The following is a 15,556-nucleotide window of genomic DNA, read 5'->3' on the forward strand; positions in this document are numbered from 1 at the left end:
ATCACTTTTTTGACATACTGTACATCTTTTTATGACTTTTTCAACATAATATACTATGATTTTTTTTATCACTTTTTTGACATACCATACTATGACTTTTTTCGACATAATATACTGTGACATTTTTAGCACTTTTTTAACCCTATACCATGGCTGTTCTAGCCTTTTTTTGACATATCACTGTTCACTATATTATTATACTATACATGGCTTTTTTGACATACCATATTGTGGCCTTTTTATCACTTTTTACGACACACTATACTATGACTTTTTATCACTCTTTTTGACAAACTAGACTACAGCTTTTTTATCACTTTTTTCGACATTTTTTATCACTGTTCACAACATACTAAGTTATGGCTTTTTGTCACTTTTTTTTCATTATACTATGACTTTTCGTCACTTTTTTGACATACATACTATACTTCAGCTTTTTATCATCTTATTCGACATACTGTACTACTAATATGAGATTTCATGCTATGCAAAAAAGCATTAATGTCTAAGCCAAAGAGTAAAAGCATATAGCATTCTGGTGTTCATTGCCACAGAAGAGCCACACAGCATGGAGCAGGGGGCACCATGTATCACCATGACTCTAACTCAGGGTCTTTAATGTCCTTCTCTGGCAGAAGATTCCCTCCCTGCCTAGGAGGACTCACCTTTGTGCATCTGCTGTGATTGTTTGTAAATGATGACAGCATTTTTTTAGCCTCACATGAGAATTTCTGTGTTAAGGTAATTTGTTTCAAGGGAAGGAGGTAAAATGGGGGAATTGGTTGTAATGGATGTGGAAACGGGAGAGATGAAAGCCTCCCACACAGAAAAAAACTGTACAGTATGCGTGCAAGCTTGTTTTAAAAACAAACAAAAAGTACACAGATATAAAAAGAAGCTCTTTATTTTCTTGTTCTGAAACACCATAACAGAAAATAATTTATATGCTTTTCAAACTGTAGCCTACAGGGAATAAGCAATAGCAGAGAAACGTTAAGAGAAACCAATACTGCATATATTGTTGTGAAACAAAGAATACCCATCCATACAGAAAAGAAGAAAAATGTATAGTAAAACCTGTATTGTAAGATGATAAAATAGGTATGTAAAAATTCAGATTACAAATAAAAACACTGTATCGGATATGTGATGTACCAAATAATACTGCAATAGTTGTTAAATGGCACGTGGCTATACTGCCACCTGCTGATTAAAATTACACATCACACTTGTTTGCAGGCTATAAGAGAGCTCATAAAGTCAAGAGGGGAATACAAAAATTATGAAATTACTTATTCACTAATTAAAAATGAAACACTAGAAAATTTAAAACTAGAAGCCTAAGCAATATGAAATACTGTATTACAAAAGTGCTTCCTGAACACTACTGGTTAATAGAAATAGCAGCATACCTAAAGGTGGATTACATATTTTCCAACATATAGGAATGTTTCATGATTGCTCTTGAGTTTGGAAAATGTATAAAAAATGTTTTGTTGGATGGACTGATGGACTGTGTTGAAGACACACCTGTAACTGGCAAATCATTTAGACAATATAGATTGTTGTACTCCGTTTAATGATTTTGCAGCCTGACATAAAGAAATTCACATACATACATGTATTATTAAGGAATCCAACCCTGGCCTCATCATTCCAATATTACATTTTCACTTTCAGAAAACATTTTTCTCAATAAGAAGTTGTCATCCAGGTTATATGGCTTTAATTGGTGCAGCTAGAACTCATACTTTACTTGTTTATGCACATGATTCTAATAAGGATGACAATTTAAAATAAGATTCTATAAAATAAGCATTCTCTATACCTGTCACACAGCACCGTATAAGATCTTAAAAACAAATCTAAAAAAGTCCACACAATTGTGAAGATAAGCTTGTTTAAAATGTGTTATGCTGTGCTCCAAGAAAGACAATGGAGTGTTCATTAAATCTATATGCAGTACACATCCTTCTCTTCTCATTTCAAACCAAAAAGTTATTATTGTAGAAATTCTTTACATATTAATTGCCTGAACATCTGAGCAATTTCTAACGCTTGTAAAATAACATTTCCCCTCTCTATGAGTTAAATTCTACTTTGGTACTGTGTGTTTAGTCATCTCCAAACAGAATACAGGGATAACAACATAAAGAAAGTTGAATGATAGAAGAGGAACAGGGCATAATGTAGAAGTGAAAAAAATGCTGTTTTTCCATTCATTAAACAACTTTAAAGTAACTTAAATGATTTTGTTTTCATCCAAACACAGTGTGTGTAAGTACTTAATCCTATCATCCAAAAATCAACATCTGTCGTCATTTATTTTAGCTTTTGCTTTGAGAGGAAAGCCTGGATTTGGCAGAACACATTTAAGATCTTGTTAACAGACATGGCCAATGCAGGAGACCGGCACAGTTCACTGCTGTGTTGTGATCAAATCCTAGGTTGCCAGACGGAAAACTCCTCTTTATTTTATTTTATATTTTGTAAAGAAAAAATATAAAAGAATGGGCAAATACTAAAAAAGACATAATGTAACTCATATTCATGTAACTGTCACATTGTAACCGTTACGGTTTTGTATTTGTCTGACCAAAACATAAAAAAAAAAAAAAAAGAAGACAAAAAAGACAAAAAATCCATTAAAAAAATGATCAGGGCCAACAACCAATCCTATTTCTTGTAAAAAACAACTTCCTGTTTTGTGTTGCAACAGAACAGATGCATGATGTAGGATCTTAACCAATGACTCTCCTCCGTGTGAAGAGTGTTTGGCGGTGAAGACTGGATCTCTTGGGTCCACACATTTACTTTCCAGAGTCTATTATTTATATGTCACTTGTGGAAGGGTTTAAATTTCCAATCCCACAATGCTCAGCGCCAGCAGCACCAAAGATGCCAGGCTTAGAGTTGGCGTAATCAGTGATGCTTTACCTGAGAAAGAAGAAATAACATTAGACAAACCGACCAAGAGGAGAAAAAACATTTTTTTTATTATTCATATTTTAGCCTTACCTTTAATGCTAATCTTCCTAATTGGGCCATCCCCCCCTTCATAACGGCCGCGTACCATCAGCTCATAGTCTCCAAACTGAGGCATGGGAAAGTCCATGAAGTGCCAGCCAGTAACGTAGACTTTTCCATAGTAGTAGCCTGTCTTTCTGAACATCACCTAGAAGTTAAAAAGCAGCAAAGATTTAGACTAAGATCTGGGCATTACTAGGCTTAATAAATAGCTTCAGAATGTTTTCCACACCCACCTTGTAGTAAAGGGGGAAGGAAATATTGCCAAACCAGTCATACTGGATATGATCCCACCACACATACAACCACTGTCCTGTCCAGGTAACATAGCGCCACATCCTGGGAGGCTCTGGTGGTGCTGTAGACAAAAGAAAATGATCCATTAAGACCACATCTATGCGTTAACTCTCATTGCAGGTGCTTATTGTGCATAGATTGTGAGTAATTGGTCTTACGTGGCCTCTTTGTGAACATCTCGCAGTGTTCACCAGGGGGTCCGAGGCCGGCTCCATTGAAGGCACGGACCTCAATGAGGTAGTGCGAGTCTGGCAGCATGTTCTCCAATCTGGTCTGGTTGACAGTGGCTGAAACAAATATACGGTTTGCTCCCGGCTCTGGATCATCATATTTCCTCCAGTATTTGACCTGGTTAGTAAGGAAAAAGATTTATTTAAGTGAAATGTATTTCAGTTTGTTGATCAGATAACACTCTCTCTTAATTATTGGATAAAGAGAGAGTTTTTTTAACACTGATAGGTAACCTTGAAATCTTGGCCAAAATACAATAAGTGTGCTAGAAAGAATTGTTACAATGAAAAAGTGTTGAAGTGCTCATATTAAGCTTTTTGGCTTTTTCCCGTTACTTCATTGTGTTATATATCTTTTTTGTGCACATTATAGGTTTACAAAATGAAAAAGCCCAAAGTCCACCCCAAAGGGACTTTCCATCTCCAAGAGAAAACACTGTTCCCAAACAGATCCAAATAGCTCTATTGTAGTCCAGCCTTTACTTTGGTGACAAAGGAGCATCCCTTATGTAACACACGTTATAATGTTCAACACACTCAATAGAGCTCAACACACAGGGTGTAAAGAGGAGCTGCAGCAATGTGCAGTACATCAAAAATATGGTGTTTTTTGAAAATGAAAGCGTGTTAACCTATTCTGTTATAACGTCTAAATACAATATGTAACCTGAAAATGAGCATTATATGACCACTTTAATTCATTAGCTGTCTCTAAACAGCAGATCCGTTTATATTCTATTACAGTATGTCTACACCTTAAGTTAAGTTTGTTGTTAAGTTTTTGACACAGAAATCTTCAGTAAGGAACTTGTACAGTAAAGGCTACGTACCTGGTATCCTTCAATGTACTGCTGAAGGCCTGTACCAGTGTCGACCACAGGCAACCACCAGACCAGAGCTTCAGTGGAGGACACCGGTCTGGCATAGACGTCTGTCGGAGACTCCACAGGTACTGGGGAAGTCAGACAAATGGATGAGAATAAGAAAAAAAGTTGGTCAACTGAACTTTAAAGCTATAATGCATAGTTTTTGTCTGTCCTATGTGGGATTCTAAGTAATGACAACACTGTTGCATCCACATGACACAAGCCATCAATGATTGTGCACCACGCCCACCTCTCCTCCGCATAGTTGCTTGTAGCCAAGGATTACACGGAGGATTAAAAAAACATGATGGCCTCTTTAGAAGAGGTAATTATCTTCACTTGAGCTTCTGCACGCCTGTGGTAAGTCACCTGACTGTTTCCTGAGCATAGCCATACTGAGAAATACAGAAAGTTTTGTTGAGCTAATAGGCTTAATTAGCTTTGTATTAAAATCAAATAGTTGCGCACTATAGCTTTAAGTTCAGTGTCACACCCTTTATTTGACCTAGGAGATATAAGATCCCAAAACCACACTTAAAAAAAGAATCCTCACCATCTCTTGGGTAGTAGATGACCTTGGTGAGGCTGTATGGTCCGTCTCCTTTAACATTAAACGACTTGATCTTCACCTGAAACTCTCTGACCTGGAAATCTTCATCAGTGGGAATGAAGTAGGAGTCCCTGTGAACGTAACGCCTCGTTTCGGGGTCCGAAATGGTCTCGTACCACCAGTCGTAAGCATCGTGAGGCTTAAATGCCACGATGTAGCCAAACTTTTTCCCGTAGAAATACCACGGCTGCACGGGCTAAGGGGTGAGGAGTGATAAAAAAAATTAAATTAAACATCTCTTAGATTTTGGTAACATAGGAATGCTTGCAAGTATTTTTGGTACACGATAAAATGACATTAGGGGTTACTAACATTCCATGTGATGACGATCTCGCCATTTCTACCTCCATAACCCGCCACATCAGTGGGAGAAACAACTGGAGCTGAGAAGAAAAAAGGTTTTTAAGGTTAGATTACATTCTTGAACGCTTCTCCTGACCTGTCCTGACTGAAATATATGTCAGATATGAGTATTTTGTTCCTTACAAGCATCCCAGGTTTTTATCTTGAGGGAGGGGATGCTGGCCTCTCCGGAGCCGTATTCATTGGTGGCGATGATCCTGAACTGATACTCCATCCAGGCGTACAGGTCCGTCACTTCCGCCCTCTCCGCATTGCCGTCAAGAAAGGTTGGACCTGAAGAAGACACAAATAGGAAGTAAAATAAATTGTGCTTAAGAATCTTTTTTCATTTACGGTCTCTTGTTTCTGTGCAAGTAGATTTCACTTGCAGGTTGAAGCAATCAGATTAGAACAGGTCAGCGTGCTGGATTCAGCGTGAGTTGACCCCTAGCTGGCAGTGAGCGGTACTTACTGGTGCTGGCATTCTTCCAGTCATCTTCATTCAGGGCCCAGAAGTGTCTGGTTTGAATGGTGTAGGAGAGAATGGGGCTGTTGTGCTCGGCTCCTTTAGTCCACAACAGCTTCACCCACGTGTCCCCGATCTCCTCCACCCGGATCACACCAGGAGGCCCAGGAACACCTGGATCAGGGAGCAAAGGCACATGGAAAAAAGTTTCATATTGTGACGGTTCAGTAGGGCTGTCCTCAACTAAAGATATCTTAGTCAACTAACACTTACTTGGTTTTGTCGACTAATTGATTTTTTTGTTTAACTGAGCTCCGGCACAAAGACTTTAAATCTTTTGTGCTCATATTTTTTTTTGGAATGAATTCAATAAGGATGGAAAAAGCATAAAAAATGACTTATCAGCTAAAGAAATCTTAGTCGAATAAGACCAAAATAACTGATTAGTCAACTAATTAACTAAGAGGGGTCAAACCTACGGCTCAGCTTATTCTTCGACTATACACTTGCTCATTATATCAACCAAACAACTACGATGTAATTAAAAATACGCTTTGATAATAATTTGCGGCAAAGCATGCTGGGACTGACCTACAATCTTGAGGTCAGCGTATGCAGTATCGCTGTCCACCACTGTCTGAGCCGTGCAGTGATAGCGACCTTCGTGCCAAATTTGGACATTCTTTATTCTCAGGTCGCCGCTGCCATCTTCACTCTGAACAACAGGACGATTACAGAGGAAGGGAGTGAGGGCAGAGCTGCCGACAGTATCTGTCATTAGCTGACATGAGACTAGAATGAACCATCACCCTACCATGTCGCGTTCGTAGTGTTGCCACTCAGAGTCAAAGTCGATGACCCTGAAGTCTACGGACCAGATGAATGTGATGTCCAGCATGGGGTCGTATGAAGCGGCACACCTAAGAATCACCTCATCCCCAACCTTTACCTCAGTGTCTTCGGGTGGTTTGGTGATGCTGGTTGCCTCTAAGGAAAAAGAGAAACAAGAAAACTGTAAATGTTTTCTGTATTCGAATATGTACAGACAAATATGCAAATGTCCACGGACCTGTGATGGTGAGATAGCCAGAGCTGTTGGCCTTTCCTTTGTCATTCTCAGCAAAGCAGGTGTACATGCCCTCATCATTGGTGGTGGCGTTGAGGATCTCCAGACTCCCATCAAACAGGATGGAAATGCTAAAAAATGAGTAGAGTTATTAGTTAAGCTGCTTGAGAATGGATGTGTGATGCATTCTGTATGGTATGGCGACTGACCGGGAACTGTTGAAGAGGAGCTCTTTCCCCTTCGTCCAGGTGTACCGCGGCCTAGGAGCAGCTCGGGGTTTACACTCGATCACCACACGGCCGTCTTTTGCTCCAAGAAGCTGCTTCCTTACAGGGTTGAACTCGAATGTAGGAGAACAGGCTGAGCGGAGAACATGATGTGAGAATATATCTTCTAGCAATAATGAACTAATATTCAACAAGTCAGTGTGAGCACTGTTTCTCGAGAGGACTCACAGATGACTCGCAGCTCAGCGTTGGCGTATTTGATGCCCCAGGTGTTCTCTGCGATACACTGGTACATTCCTGAGTCATCAAAAGTGAGACTGGAAAACTTCAACTCCCCCTTCCCATACTGGAAACACACACACACAACCAAAAAGCTAAGTTTTTCCCCCAATTTGTTCAAAGGCAGATGACAAAATTATTTTTTGGTTTTTTTTTACCATATATCCATCTTTGTACCAGCGGATGAAAGGGAAGGGCTTTCCTGATGCCACACAGCGCATGGTGTGCTCTGAGCCGATGTCGATCTGAGTGTTGTTGATGGTTTCCGCCCATTCTGGAGCAGCTAAACAAACAAGACAGGCATAAAACATATAATTATAGTGCTTAGCATAAGTGACTACACCCATGCTAAAGTTGACTAAAAATAGGAATAACAAATAAAATCATCTTTTAAGCTTAATGCCTTAATTAAAAAGATAATTAGGAGAAATTCAGCCTTTAAGGCCACCAGTTTTGTTTGTGAATGAATAATGTATTGTCAGTAAATAAATGATCTTCCTTAAAATACAGGGGTATACACATATACACACCTGTTAAATTCCCATAGAGGCAGGCAGAGTTTTATTTTTAAAAGCCAGTCATTTCATGGATCCAGGATACTATGCATCTTGATGAAGTTTCCTTAGCCTTTGGAAATAAAATAACTCCATATCATCACATACCCTTCACCATACCTAGAGATTGGCATGGTGTTATTTCAGTTAGCCTAATAGCTGGTTTGATTTGCATTGAGAGATGATCTCATTGAAAGTACCCCTTGCCGATCTCTAGGTATGATGAAGGGTGTGTAATGATGTGGGGCTATTCTAATTCCAAAGGAAACTTTATGAGGATGCATAGTATCCTGGATCCATGAAATAACTGGCCTTAAAAAAAGAAAATCTGCCTGCCTCTATGGGAATTTAACATAGAGGTGTCCTTACTTATGCCCCCTATATTTTTAAGGAAGAACATTTATTTATTTAAGATACATTATTCATTCACAAAGAAAATTGGTGTAATTAAAGGTTGGAATTTTCCTCTTTTTTTATAATTAGGCATTAAGAGATAATAAGGGGCGGCTGTGGCTCAGTGGTAGAGCGGTTGCCTGCCAATCGGAAGGTTGGGGGTACAATCCCTGGCCCTGCAGTCCCATGTCAAAGTGTCCTTGGGCAAGACACTGAACTCCAAGTTGCCTCCAGTGCTGCGCATTGGAGTGTGAATGTGTGTGAGTGTATATCTGATGAGAAGGTAGCAACTTGTACGGCAGCCTCGGCCACAGTGTATGAATGTGTGTGATTGGTGAATGTATCCTGTATGATGTAAAAGCGCTTTGTGTAGTCGTTAAGACTAGAAAAGCGCTATATAAATTCAGCACATTTATAATTGTAAGAGTACACACTCTCTATATATATATAACGTTGGTTGTTAAAGGACAATCCAAAGAAATCACTTACACTCCACGTACAGCCAGGCCTTGTGCCAGTCCTTTCCTTTAGTGTTGATAGCTTCACACTCATATCCTCCAACATCTTCGTACTGTACATTGTACAGATGAAGCACAGCTCCTGATTCACTGATCTCATGGTTTGGTGGGAGGTCTGTGTGGTCCACCTTCCTCCAAACAATATGAGGGATGGGGCTGAAAAGACAGAGAAACTTTGAAAGCATCTATCTCATAAGAACTTATCCTTCAGTAATTCAGTACATGGGGCAAATAAAAAAATTTAAACGTACTTTCCCAGAGCAAAGCACTCCATTGTGATATTAGAGGCCAGCATGGCGGTAGTATCTGGAAACTTCACCCTGATGTCTGCTGGGTATTTTCTCTCCTCACCTAAGGTAAAAAAATGTAATCTTAAATGTTCAATACCGCAGATCAGAAACATGACAAGTTATTGTGTCTTTTTCTGTTTTGTTATTGTTTTTTTCCAAAATGCAATTACATAAAATACAATTTTCCATTAATGTGTAGAAGAGGTACATGTTTTTTCACAGCTAGTATCTGCTAACCATCGTCAGGGGGTAAGGGGATGAGGGGAATGAACTTGGAGAAGACGCTCTTCCCGGTGATGGGGCTGGAAACAAAACAGGAGTAGTTTCCTGCATCCTGAGATTCCACTTTGGAGATGTACAGGTTCCCCGTCTTCTGGGAGACAAACCGTCGGCGGTCTGTGTGCAGGAAAATCGGGAACTCATTGAAGATCCAGCGGTAGGTCACCTCCTCTGAATAGGAAAAGACAAGAGGGACAGGTTGTTATTGTTATCTTCACAAGAATGGCTTTCCTACTGGAGACATAAAGACCTGTACGTACGTGGCCAGGCTTTGGGAGGGGCACACAGCAGAACAGCTCCCTGTCCTTCTTTGACATACACTGGGTCTCTTTCCTCCTGGGGAAACTCCTCCATAACTACACAATACGCAGATGAGGGGAAATGAAAAAAAAGGATAAACAGGAAATGAAAAAGACAACAAAACACCCATGCCGCAAGACAAGCTTTAAACAAGAAGGGAAGTTGTGACATCCATGTTTTGTCTGTGACATCAGGGAAATATATAAAAAACTACTACTACTACTACTGCTACTGCCCTGCTGCGCCACCAGGGTTCACATGCTCACATCCAAACTTGACCCTGGCCTCCTTGCTGATGACGGTGCCGTAGATATTCCTGGCAACGCAGACGTACGTCCCAGCGTGTTTCTTCTGTCTGGGGTTGGTGATAACCAGGTTCCCCCCCACGAGGCTGTAGTGTTCGTCCGGCTGCTCCATCAGCTTGATTTCCCAGTTATCACGGCGCCACCTAGCAGTAATACACAACAATTCTACATAAGATTTCTCCTCCCATGACAGAACTTATAACTGCAAATACTGTATAAAAATCTTCTTAAGTGTGTGTCACCTGTATGAGGCGGGTGGGTTCGCTCGTGCCCTGCAGTTCATGGAGATTCTCCCATCGGGTGAGTCTTCAGTGTACACCACATCTACAGGCTCCTCCTCAAAGATGGGGCCATATCCAGTGGCGTCATCTGACAAAATTTACATAACAATTACCTGACGTACTGATTTAAAATCACTAATGAAACATTGTGATGGATGTGCAGCATGCCCTGTTTTTATCCTGACTCTTTTGGACAACAATTCAGAGAAACTCACCTCCAAAAATTCTAGGCTCGCCAAATAGGACCGCCACTGCAAAGCAGAAACACACTAATGTCAGCTAGAGGCATGTAGGGTTTACACTTGACTTAATTTAAGGGGGTAAATGGTATATTTTCAGGCACCACTCTTCCTCCTACCTGTGAGGGAAACTGAAGAGGAGAGGGCCAGCAGCAGTAAAGCAGTGGAAGCCATGGCGTTCAACAAACCCACTTATTGCAGCCACGTGAGCTAGGCAGATGGGCACAGGGAGACGAAGAAGAAGTTGATGGACAGGACATAAACTGGGGAGCGCAGAGTAAGAGACAAAAAGAAAGAGGCTGTCAAAAACAGAATTACTGTTTCTCTTTGATTAATATCATAAGTATTTAGTTTAACGTGATCTTCTCTCATTGTGTATTTTAAAAATAAAAATAAAAACAGACTGATGACTCTGCATTATTTTTTCAACACCAGAAACAGAGCGCAGAGCTAGCTGGAATCCTCCCTGTGTATATAAATGATTAAGGATGTGAATGACTCAGCAAAGCACTGCAAATAGTCATGTGGAGTGTGTGCACATCCACAAGGGCATGCAACTGCAGAGACACACAGGCCTGTACTGTGTGTGTGTGTGTGCACGCTGACACACACTGACAGACTAGAGCCGTCTGTGAACAAAACACAAGGTAGCACTGCAGTACCTAGACAGCTCCTGCTGCGCCGTCACACATGCTTACACATCCCTTCTGCAGGATGAAATAGCAGCACTGCTGTGAGCAACTGCAGTGTATCTACTCTCACTGTCAAACAGGACATATTGGGAGAGACTGAGATATTAATAGAGAGAAAAGATTGGGGGGGGGGAGGAGCATGGAGATATAAAGCAGGATGAACCCAGGATTGATGAAGATGAATGGGATGGAATGAAGGGGGGGAGGGATGATCTTTCTATGTGCACTTGTAAAGCTTACAACAGAGAGCTTTAGTGTATTCTATGTACAAGCTTAACATGTTAGGGAAAGGAAGGTTTTGTTCCATAAAATAAACATCCCATTGCAACAGTTTAAATTAGGGATGCATAGATCCAACCGGCCAAATCGGTACCTGCACTGATACCAACATTATTAACTGGATTGAGTGTCAATGCCCATTGCCCACTATGGAACTGATCACTTTTAAATACACTTTCTTTAAGCAATTACAGAATACAGTGTTTACATTTGTGGATACAGCTTTTGAGTGTAGAGCAATCCTTGGTATCATGGCACCATACATTAAAATGATCCTTATGAATTCCAAATATACAGTTTTTAAATTTGTGAAAAAGACTCAGCTGGTATGTGTTAGCTACTCTGTATTAGATTAATTTAAATATGTATTAGGACAGAAAATGTTCTATTGGTGCACTCCTGAAGTAGATTGAGTGATTTCAGATAGTACACAGTATGTTGTAAAAGAAGGGTAAGACTGTGTGTGAATTTAGGTATAAGTGTATGGAAGGCGTATATCTGCATTCCAAGGGACTGATTTTGGTCAGAATGAGTTACAGTATCAGAAGCACATTCTAAGCCATACAACTTGTATTTATGCCTCCAAGATGCAGGCTCATATAATGGTTATCAGTTTAAAAACCAGCTACTTGACAAAAAAACCTGCAGGTGTGAAGAGCAGTTGGTACTGTGTACGATATAGCTGAGTTGTCTTGGGGTTCATGTTAACTGATGAGGATAGACTGGCTGGAGAAACATGTTTACTCCTAAATGCATCACAGACCGAGGAACTAAACCATTGTGCTAAACAAGCAAGCTTAAAGCTCAGACTTCATCGGATAGTAATCTTCCTATAATGTCATAGGCGAAGGGGGTGTGATCAGAGACAGGAAATCAAGAGCAAATCAGGAAAACAGCATATTACCTTATAAATGTTTAGATGTGTGTAAATGTGGAAAATAAAAAATCCTACTCTGATATAATATTAAAGTAAAAATTTTAAGAAGAAATATTTACACTACTTTATGTGTTTTCAGGTAAGTTGTTGGGGTACATGTGTAGCTACCATCTGACAACAAATGCCTGCTTCCATTTCCCACAGTTAGCTACGTAGCAGCTATTGCAGACAGTCTCAGAGTCCTTTGCTGAGTCATTCTGGATGTGTGAAGAAGAATAAGAAGGGCCTCCTCCCATGTGCCTCAGCAGCCACAAAGCAATGGAGAGAGAGAACGAGAGAGAGAGAGATACACCCAGTATACAGCACATCTACATGCAGAGACTGCAGCACTGACTTCTCATGTGCATTCTTGATGACTCATCACTAAAATCACAACAGTACACTGGCAGTTGGCAGCATCTGTCCTGCATCTGCACTGCTATATATCTTCAAACTGTTTATCTTTCAGCAAAAAGTGAGACCTCTTCTGCATCTGCAAGATCCTAAAGATGATGATGGGTGGGTATGGGGGGGGGGATCACAGTGTTGCATCACAGGTCAAAATCATATCTTTTCAGCTATTGCCATCTGGTAAAAGACCGATGGTTCCAATGGGGGTAGAAGAAGTAATTTGTTCCTTCTGCTTCTCTGTCCATCCTGAACCAAGGTAAACTAAAGTAACTCCCCTCCCCACTCACTCATGCACCACCCAGCAGGGTGACGATGACGATAATGATCAGTAATGAGAATTGCACCTGAATGTATTAATTCATGTTTTATCTTAACCACTTATATTTATGTGGTTAAGATAAGCACAAAGACAATATAACTTAACTTGTATTGTCTGTGTGCTGTGTTATATGTTGCCAACATACCAAAGATGAATTTCCAATGTATGTCAATAAAGTTTCTATCTATCTATCTATCTATCTATCTATCTATATTAATACTCAACACTTTTATTAAAAGCTTTATTACAGCAGTTGCAGCAATCTGTTCCATCACTAATAAATTCATCAGAGAGTGAGTTTATGCGTTTCCCTGGCGATAATCCCATCACAGATCCTCTTTGGACAGACTGGTGAAATTTAGGTCAGCACATGTATTAAGCCCAGTGTCTTAGTAACGGCCTGAATGACCATGTTTACTGTGTGTGTTTTATGGCTCCCAAAAAATTGTATGTAACAAGAGGACATCCCAGTGATATTAGTGGTGAGTTGATTGAAATGGGTTGGGCTAGTTTTGGTTTTCTATTGTGTATCACGAGAACTGGAATATGCCAAAATAAAAATATGAAATAAAATCTAGCCTCATTTTGAAGATGTGAGGGAAAAATAACACACCATCTTGTCAGGCATGATGGTTTGCTTCATCTTTTGACATCTAAAAAGGGGGGCAGCTTAATTGTTCTTGGACTCTCAGCGATTTGCATTTTTCTGTTACAGTCCAGGGGAATAATTGATATTGAGAAGATGTGGATCTTTATCATAATTCGCATTATTAAACCAAAACCACAAATGTTTGACTTCATAATAAAGTTAATGATGTAGACTTAATAGTTACGGCTTTTATGCCAGTACAGTACAGAAAACCATTTTTAAACAAAACAGTGCTTTTATGTATTCATAAAGGAGTTGTCCTTTTAACCAAATATCTACCATGGTGCTCCAGGCAGCTTACTGCGCCCTTGGCGCATTCAGTGTCACACTTTCACCTTGCGTCTCCTCCCTACATCCACAGAGACACACTTTCTTATCTAGAGTGCAGAGTGAGAAGCTAAAACAACCTTCTATCAAATACCGATTACTTCATCGCAGTCATTCCAAAAAAACACCTGCTTCTAAAAGTAAAATAACTGCGCAACCCCTTACATCACTTCACCTCATGACGCCTGGTCGGCACCGGTAACGCTCTGCTCTGCATTGCGGTAGTCCTGTGCTGGTCCACTTCAGTTCTGCAGCGCCTAACCCATTCCAGTTTATTCTCACTCGGTTCAGACACAAGAGCCAGTTAGATCATGCACACTCGCATGTGGTGTTGTGCTTACCTTTGAGGGAGAATGGGAAATCTCAGTACACTGTCCGCATTGCACACCTGGACCCGAAACGCATCGGCCCAAAGCCCACCCGCAGCCGGAGCGTCCCGTTCATATGAACTTTTCTATTGGAGGAAAGCGGCCGAGTGACACCCCTGGATGGCAGCGAGGATGCCGCTGCGATTGGTCAATGGGAAAAGGCGTGTGGGAGGGATGTGGGCGTGATGCTGAAGCGCTTCCCGGGTGAGGGTTTATGGAAAATAAACTCGTGTTTTTCAAATAAATAGCATTGAATATTATTGGATTAAATCAATTATATGATTAAAAAACACATCAGTAATTCAACAATTATTAAGCCTAACTTTACCCATAACACTCCATAGGTCTTAACATAAATATGTTAAGGTGTATTAAATTAATTAAGATGTAGGAAAATATGACTAGAAAAAGTACTCTGTGCCTGTAGTCAATAGCGTACATATGTTATTCCCCACCATGTGCTATGCATCACAAATGACTCTCAGATCAATCTATAATTCATGATGGATAGCGGTTGGGTTGGGGTGCCAGACACCATGAGGAAATGAAATATGATTTGATCCTCTACAATGTGACTGTTATGGATAAAGAGGGTTAAAGGTGCACTTGGCCAGTAAAAACCTTTACACTTCGAATATATTTATTTATGATTTCTCGCTTTTTAAATGTTATTCTAGTTACTAATCATTGCACATGTATGAGCATGCAACAACTAAAATCATGAAATTTAAAGTAAAGTAAAGCTCTTCCAGTATGAGAATAGAATGATGCCACAGCACACACGTGCACATACAGTACATGAGATGTATGATAATCCATTGAGGATTCATTTTTGGTGGTTTAACTTTGAAGGATTATTTGACAAATGATAAATTATCATTTTCATACACTAGATGGAGCTATCCACACACGTTTGCATCATGCATGACAAAAGGAAACCAACTTATTTGAAACCTGAAACCAACATTTATTTCATATTTTTTAAACTTCATTTAAAATACAAAATATTTTCCAATATTATATTGT

The 15,556-nt window shown here is 40.0% G+C and overlaps 1 protein-coding gene across 2 annotated transcripts; it reads right to left on the bottom strand.

Annotated features, from left to right (window-relative positions):
- Positions 1 to 1,562: 1,562 nt before the first annotated feature.
- Positions 1,563 to 14,658, bottom strand: cntn1b (contactin 1b). Of its 2 annotated transcripts, none has more exons than XM_034863839.1 (24): positions 14,504 to 14,658; positions 10,689 to 10,832; positions 10,546 to 10,581; positions 10,292 to 10,418; positions 10,011 to 10,192; positions 9,705 to 9,800; positions 9,403 to 9,615; positions 9,127 to 9,226; positions 8,847 to 9,031; positions 7,569 to 7,693; positions 7,360 to 7,477; positions 7,114 to 7,264; positions 6,908 to 7,035; positions 6,653 to 6,825; positions 6,430 to 6,553; positions 5,845 to 6,012; positions 5,517 to 5,666; positions 5,343 to 5,413; positions 4,974 to 5,226; positions 4,385 to 4,506; positions 3,483 to 3,672; positions 3,264 to 3,385; positions 3,019 to 3,175; positions 1,563 to 2,937 (listed from the first exon to the last, which is right to left on the bottom strand). In XM_034863839.1, the coding sequence occupies exons 2-24, from the start codon at positions 10,741 to 10,743 to the stop codon at positions 2,855 to 2,857; spliced, it is 3,129 nt and encodes a 1,042-aa protein (XP_034719730.1). In that variant the 5' UTR covers positions 10,744 to 10,832; positions 14,504 to 14,658; the 3' UTR covers positions 1,563 to 2,854. The 2 variants fall into 2 exon arrangements, with proteins under 2 accessions (XP_034719730.1, XP_034719731.1); XM_034863840.1 differs by having other exon boundaries at positions 10,689 to 10,784; positions 14,504 to 14,637.
- Positions 14,659 to 15,556: the final 898 nt, after the last annotated feature.

The sequence above is a fragment of the Etheostoma cragini genome, chromosome 23 (assembly GCF_013103735.1).
Source record: "Etheostoma cragini isolate CJK2018 chromosome 23, CSU_Ecrag_1.0, whole genome shotgun sequence".
NCBI lineage: Eukaryota > Metazoa > Chordata > Actinopteri > Perciformes > Percidae > Etheostoma > Etheostoma cragini.

What these genes read in the sequence shown, in the direction of transcription:
- cntn1b (XM_034863839.1), bottom strand. Translation starts at nt 10,743, where the DNA reads ATGGCTTCCACTGCTTTACTGCTGCTGGCCCTCTCCTCTTCAGTTTCC. An exon ending in CCCTCCCAAAGCCTGGCCAC is followed by an intron (nt 9,616 to 9,704) that starts GTACGTACAGGT and finishes TTTCCTATTCAG; the next exon opens with AGGAGGTGACCTACCGCTGG. An exon ending in GGTACAAAGATGGATATATG is followed by an intron (nt 7,478 to 7,568) that starts GTAAAAAAAAAC and finishes GTGTGTTTCCAG; the next exon opens with TATGGGAAGGGGGAGTTGAA.